At 38.0% G+C, this 7,306-nt stretch overlaps 1 protein-coding gene across 1 annotated transcript in view; it reads right to left on the bottom strand.

Annotated features, from left to right (window-relative positions):
* Window positions 1-1,977: 1,977 nt before the first annotated feature.
* GAD1 (glutamate decarboxylase 1 (brain, 67kDa)) overlaps window positions 1,978-7,306 on the bottom strand; it is a 61,118-nt gene continuing 55,789 nt past the window's right edge. Inside the window, exons 15-17 of the mRNA XM_006866618.1 lie at window positions 6,692-6,799; window positions 4,631-4,720; window positions 1,978-3,409 (exon numbers count right to left, since the gene is read on the bottom strand). Of these exons, the coding sequence (XP_006866680.1) occupies window positions 3,236-3,409; window positions 4,631-4,720; window positions 6,692-6,799 (372 nt within the window). The 3' untranslated portion in view covers window positions 1,978-3,235. The remainder of the gene's footprint in view (window positions 3,410-4,630; window positions 4,721-6,691; window positions 6,800-7,306) is intronic.

Raw genomic sequence — 7,306 nt, 5'->3', positions numbered from 1 at the left:
AAAAGAACAAGAACATTTATCATAGGATGTAAACCAAAATTAAGGGCAATTTCTCTTTCTTTCTGTGTTGCACTAGAAGAAACTTCCAAACCAGGTGAGACTCACATGTATGAATGTGCTTGCTTGTAGATTATACCAAAAGGTTGAGAAGACACTAAAATCAATTTCATGCTTCACATGCCAAGATGTACACATGAGCACAAGGATGCTTGTTTCTGAAGGAAGGTGTGCTTTTCTTTTTTTTTTTTAACTGCACAGATTTAGCATGGGTTTGTTCTGGTTCTACAAAATCCTAATGTTGAATAGATAGATAAATCACAGAAGTAAATTCTGTATGATTCTACTTATATGAAATACAAAACCCAACATTATATATATATACACATGAAGAAAAATGTAGCATCAGGATTGGAGGAAGACTCATTAACAACCTGTGATATACAGATGATACAACCTTGCTTGCTGAAAGTGAAGAAGACTTAAAATATTTACTGATGAAGATCAAAGAGCACAACCTCTGGTATGGATTGCATCTAATGTAAAGAAAACAAAAATCCTGGACCAATAAACAACTTTCTTATCAACAGAGAAAAGATTGAAGTTGTCAAGGATTTCATTCTTCTTGGATCAACTATCAACACTCACATAGAAGTAGCAGTCAAGAAATCAAATGATGTATTGCATTAGGCAACTCTGCTGCACAAGACTTTTTTCAAAGTGTTGAAGAGCAAAGATGTCAGCTTGAAGACTAAAGTGTGTCTCCTTTCAGAAAATTTGCTTCAGGTGAAATGATAATTGTGCCTTTCGTTATTACTTTAATCCCTCTTCTCCATAGGCTTGACTCTGAATGTGGAAATACAATAAGGATGATTTGTTGTTGTCATTGTTAAGTGCTGTAGAGTTGGTTTCGATCCATAGTAACCCTGTATAGGGTTTCTAAGGAGAGGCTGGTGAGCTTGAACTGCCGACCTTGTGGTTCAAACTGACTGTGCAGTCCAGCATCACACCAGGATGATTTAGAGATGTTTAAAAAGATGCAAAGGTCCCCAATCTTCACTATAGACCTGTATCCTAATACAGTAAGGGAGGAGAGAAGCTCTAAATTGTATTAAAATGTGAAGCCTCCTCACTTCTTACTCCTGAGCTGAATATTTAATTACTAAAATGGGACTTTTCTTGTGATCTGAATTCAAATAGGAACAGGGAAAGAATCAGCCCACAGCAGATTTGAAGGAACAGTGGCAGAAAGAAAACGACTGAGCAGTATTTCATTCTGCTGTGCGTGCGCTCAACATGAATTGGATCCAACTGAATGACAGCAGGTAACAATATTCTCTTCCTATAGAGTCCAGTTTGTTTAATATGATGGTTACACATGCAATCAGTGTGCTAGCTATAAGTAATCCTTATCTAACTCCTACAGGTGCTAAATAGGGAAGTGTCTACATTCCAAATGAATGGGATAGTATTAGGACAGCTTAATAGAATATGATAGAAAGTTGGTTCCATTTCCTAATGATCCAGCACCAAATTCTATTTCCTGTGGAGGTGAATTACGGCCACTGTATAAGTGTATAAGAGTAAGAGGCAGGAGGGTATGAGTCTGTAGTTTTAGAAATATTCAGATAAGAACTCCACTAGAAAGAAGATTTGTTTGCGTTGTATAGCATTATAACTTCAGTGCCTTCTACACAGGAAGGAAATACATTTGTTGATAATTGAATGCATGGAACTCTAAGATGCAAACAGGAAAATGTAAAAACGGCTCAAAGCTTGAGCTGCAAATTTTAGTTAGTTACGATCATAATGATTTTAAAGATGAGGGGCTGTAAACCATTTGATGGTGAGTTGAGTCCCAGCTTGATAATAAGGATACTGAGGATGTCTTAAATCAGTCAGCAGAGAGCAAATGGGCTGATGATCCAAGTAACAATAATCAGAAATCCCTATCAGTATGAATCACAAACTATAAAAAACTTTTGTTCAAATTCTCTATGGAGAATATTTTTATTTATATTCTTCTTACATACTCTAAAACGCACAGTGTGGACTTCCTCTCTTCAAAAACAGTTGTGAGCCTGGTCAATTTATCTGAGATCTTCGGAAGGTCTTCGGAAACATTACCTTAGGTTTCAGCTAAGTGAGTCACAGAGATTGGTCATGAAGAACTACAAAATTACAGGGATCTACAGTTAGTATCCAACAGCTACTAGAAAAGCACTGAGAACACCAGACATACAGCCAGACAAAGCAGGGAATAGAAGACCAGATGCAACTTAAGTCATGGAATTTCCATATATATGACTCTATATACAGTATCAGGATTCATTTACAGGCAGTTCAGTAAACTTATGCTTAAGTCATTATTTAAGGGCACTCTAATATAAATACAAGTCTCACTAACTTTTATCTTTTCTCTTTGGCTCACAAATGCACGAAAATACCATAAACAGTTTCCAGAACTTACTTCAATAATATATAAATAAGATACATTACAAATGAGAAAAAAATACCACACACCTCTTTAACATGATAAATCTCTGAATATAAATAATCAAATATTTCATCTACCTACAATTCAACAATCATTGAAATCATTACATGTGTTCTTCCTCTCCCCCAAGATCAGACAACACACTCTACACAAATTAATCTCTAAAACACAGCAATAGTACCTCTGTAACAATGCTACTATTTTCCCCTAATAGGATATTAACAGGGAAGGTGTGACTTTTCAACTAGTGTTGATTTTTCTCATCCATCATGACTTCAGGTAAGTGAAACGACGACAGTCAGGTCAACTCCTACCACCAGCATTTCCCTTGGTCCCCAGGACTCTACATTTTGAACAACATCTTTCTTGTAATTGTTGGGCAAGCTGGTTTGCATCATGTTTAGCCTGCAGTAACTGTTGAAGATAAAGCTAATTCTCTTGGAGTGGGAAACATGCTGTAAACTATTTCTAAGCCACACTCATTATACATATATATATATATAGAGAGAGAGGTATATATAACTGTACATATATACTGTGTTTCTAATGTGCAACTTTTTAAAAAGAACTGTCCAGCTAGCTATAACAAACAAGCTTAAGTAAGATTTTAACAGCATTCTTCAAGATATTATATATTCCCTCAGTGAAATGGACTATGTGGTTTTGTAACTTATAGAGGTTTGTTCTAGGGTGGCAGGGGAAAGAGACCTTCTCCACTAACTCATGTTCTGCTGAGGGAGATTACAGATCCTGGCCCAATCTTTCTATCTCCTCAATGAGGAAGTCGACGTCAGACTGGGTAGCAGCTGGATTTGAGATGACCATCCGGAAGAAGTTAGCCTTGTCCCCTTGAGGCTGGTAACCAACCATGGTTGTACCCGACTCCATCATTAAAGCTTTGATTTTTGGAGCCACCTTATGATGAAAAACATAAAACAAACCATAAGAATGATATGAATACCCCTCTCTTTTCTAACAATTCAATCCATTTCTTGGTTGGAAAAAGAGCAACTTGCTTTTTACTATTTGTGTTTACATTGGGGAAAAGGTAAAGAAATACTTTATATCAATGTATCTTCAGTGGTTATGAATATTTAATGTCTACCTACTCATCAGTTCCTTCAGAAAGTACCGTGAGACTAAATTTTGAGAACATCAGCCTTGGCTGATAATAAAATAAAAAACTCTTATAGGTAACAATATAAATTAAGGCTTCTGCATAACTCAGAGCCCAGCCTACTTCATTCCACACAGACTGTGCTCAATAAAATTAATTAAATATACCAATATATGGACATAATATATAGAAAAGATGTAAAGATAAACAGCCAGAATGAATCAGCATTAGAGTAAACATAAAGCCACTTTAACATGTGCCATTCAGTTGATTCTAACTCATAGTGATCCTATCAGACAAAGTAGAACTGTCCTATAGTTTCCTATTCTGTAATCTTCACCGGGGTAGACTGCTGCATCTTTCTCCCTGGTAGGCTTGAACTGCCAAGCTTTTAGTTAAATATTAACCCAATGTTTAACAGTTGTACCACCAAGGCCCCCATGTGGTCCCAGTTGTTTTTAGGTGCCATTGAGTCAGTTCTGACTGAGAGTGGCCTTATATACAACAGAACAAAACACTGCCTGGTCTTGTGCCATCCTCACAATTACTGTTGATGGTGCAAATAGTTAAAGTGCTCCATGTTAATGGAAAAATTGCCTGTTTGAATCCACTCAGATGTGCTTAGGAAGAAAGATCTGGTGATCTGCTTTCAAAATAATCAACCACTAAAAACCCAATGGAGCATAGTTTTACTTTGACACACATATGAGTTGCCATGAGTTGGAACAGATTTGATGGCAACTGTTGCTTTTTTTAAGACCATGTACATTACTCCACTGCCTTTTTAATGAAGAACGCCAACCTAAGGTAGAGATTCATCCTTTAGTTGTTCCCTCCTTCTGAACCACAGGAAAGAGGCAATCAATGTCCAAGGAGAACAATGCAACAATATAGTTATAAGCTCACCCAAGTCTTCAGTTTTTATTTCTCCCCCATTAGAAAGACTCACCAGAATGTGGTCATCCTGACTAGACCGGGAGATTGTAGGGAATTGAATGAGACAAGGAGAGATCACATACCCTGTGGAGCTTTTCCCGTCGTTCAGGGCTATCCGGAACACCCCTTAGGCTTTGTGGAATATACCAGAAGCAGACGTTTGTGTGCTCAGGCTGCAGAGATTTAACAAACAAGCATCAAAAAAAAAAAAAAAAGTGAAACAAAGACAATCATGAGTCTTGAGAGAAATCTGTTCCCAACACCCATATGGTTCCTTTGGTGGAAATTTTTCAGATTGTCCATTTTGAAAACAAGGTTAACAGAATACCCAGGAGAACAATGGCTAATTGACCCAATTCCAACTGGCAAGGGAAGTACCCCCATAGCAACTTTTCTAGATAACCAAAGTTACCACCTTTAAACAGTAATAGTTTTTGTGTTTTTAAAAATACATCATTGGGTAACATATACCTCATATATAGAAGATGCTTGAAAAATAGTTTATTTTGAATATTTTAATGAGTTTATTATACTGTTACTAAATATTGCCTTTATTACTCATGATTGTTATTTTGAAAATGAATACTGGTTTTAAGCCATAAGACAAGGCTTATGAAATGCCTAAAACTGTCCAGCATCTGTGCACTAAAGACTTGTATTTTTTTTGTGTGTGTTTTGTTATAGTTGTTCGGTGTGCTTATGTGGTACCTTGAATTTACTTAATATGGCTTTCCTATCCAATGTCTTCTTAATTTCCACTAAGTTGATTGGTGGGATCATGCAAGTAAGTTGCACAGGACTCTAAGGCTGGAATTGGTTAGTTTTGCCATTCAGCTAGATTTAAAAAGAGCCATATCAGAAGCAGGAAAGGATGATCCCAGGACCATCAAGAAGGAAGAAGATGAGTGGAGTGTGAGATCCCTACCTTGAAAAGCTGCAATAGCAGAGGTGATGGCAGAGGTGGTGGCATGGAGAGTCACAGCAGCTGTGGACTCTAGGCCCATGGACTGAGTAAAGCTGAGTGTCTATGGGCAGGAGACTGGCTTGCAGTACGTGTCCTTTGGGCATTCATAGACTGGCTAAAAGATCTTTGCGACACCAAACAGGGCAGAGGCCAAAGGGTCACATATCACAGAAGCAGCTTGTTACAGTTTTTTCCAGGTATTGCGCTGCATGTTAATGTACTGGACTGCAAAGTCACTTTGAACCACAAGGTTCAAACTCACCAGCCAATCCTCAGAAACCCTGTACAGGGTCTCTATGAGTCAGAACCAACTCGATGGCACTTAATAACAACAACAATAGTTTTTTCAGCTTCTTTCTAGTTGTCATCCTTATGTCTGCTTCTAACTGGCTTGAGACATCACACTTGCTTTTTCTAATCTGCTATTAAAATGTTTAACACTCAACATCGTATCATGGATTTTAATGCTCAAGATTCTTACGTTTACTTGGTGGCTCTCAGGTGTATCCCTAGTTTAGGTTGCTTGGTAAATGGACTAATGTTGAATGTAGGTGGTATTCTATATTATTGGGTTATACGTGGATGTTCTTTTCAGCACTGGTCCCTCCTCCATCTTTCTTGATTCAAACTGTGAGCACCGTTAGGGCAGGAACAATGATCTGTTTGGGTCAATTCTACAGAACCTAACTGCCGGCACAGTGCCTGGCATGAGGCAGCCACTTAGTACCTATTGGTATGACAAATACTTTACTGTATGTAATGTGGATATGAAGTCAGGGCCGACAATTTTATCTTGTTCTCATAATGAATCTACATAGAATCTTATAGAACCAGTCTTGGAAGTTAAGGATATATCCAGCCTATAAGCTTCCTGAAACTGAGAAACACTTTATTGTGGAAGTTCAACACAACAGTAAGACAAATTCAACAATAATGGATTCAGATCTGGCAAGGATAGACCCCCTTTCTGCAAAGGGCTGGCTGAGAGCTACTCATTATAGAAGAGGTCAAAGGGAAGAGCCTTCCAAATGCTACTGGAAGAAGAAAGAATTAAATAGAGGGTGGGTAAGAATAAAAATTCAGAAGCAGCATCATGTAATATAGGATAATATGACTAGAGGAACTTCCCCCATTAGGTTTTCCAGAAATATTTTGCATCCAGTCTATGATGACAACCTACCTCGCCATCGAACACCATCTCAAATTCTTCTCTGTTTTTAATCTTGGCATAGAGGTATTCGGCCAGTTCTAAGCATTTGTTGACCTGATGTTCAAATCCTACTGTGCCCTGTTTTAAAAAAAGAAAAGGTGTTTCCCTGTGATTGTACATTGGGAAAGGCTATGCATCCTGACTACAGGAAATATACAAAGATTATTCTTGGGGATAGTTAGGAAGAACCATCTAACTAAATGTGTGTAAAGTGTCTTTGCAGCTCTGCATGTAATAAACTGACGTGGGGCCTGCGTTCTCTTTTGAAAGTACTTTGGTCTCCAGTGAGTTATTCTCAAGAGGGTTCTAGCTTTAGCTTTCTGTTTGTTATTCACAGTCGGGACCTGAAGCATCTATCTGGTTTTAGGATTATTGTTGTTAAGTGCTAGTGAGTCAGTTCCAACTCACAGCGACCAAGTATTGGGTTTCCAAGGAGCAGCTGGTGGGTTTGAACCATCGGCCTGTGGTTAGCAATCAGTGTTTATCCTACAGCGCCATACCAGAACTCCTGTTTTAGGATTTTCTTGTTGTTGTTAAGTGCCGTTGAGTTGGTTCCAATCCATAGCAACCCTGTATAGGGTTTCT

The sequence above is a fragment of the Chrysochloris asiatica genome, unplaced genomic scaffold (assembly GCF_000296735.1).
Source record: "Chrysochloris asiatica unplaced genomic scaffold, ChrAsi1.0 scaffold00094, whole genome shotgun sequence".
NCBI classification, from domain to species: domain Eukaryota; kingdom Metazoa; phylum Chordata; class Mammalia; order Afrosoricida; family Chrysochloridae; genus Chrysochloris; species Chrysochloris asiatica.
The sequence above is the reverse complement of the archived record's forward strand: the minus strand, read 5'-3'. Positions and strand labels throughout refer to the sequence as shown.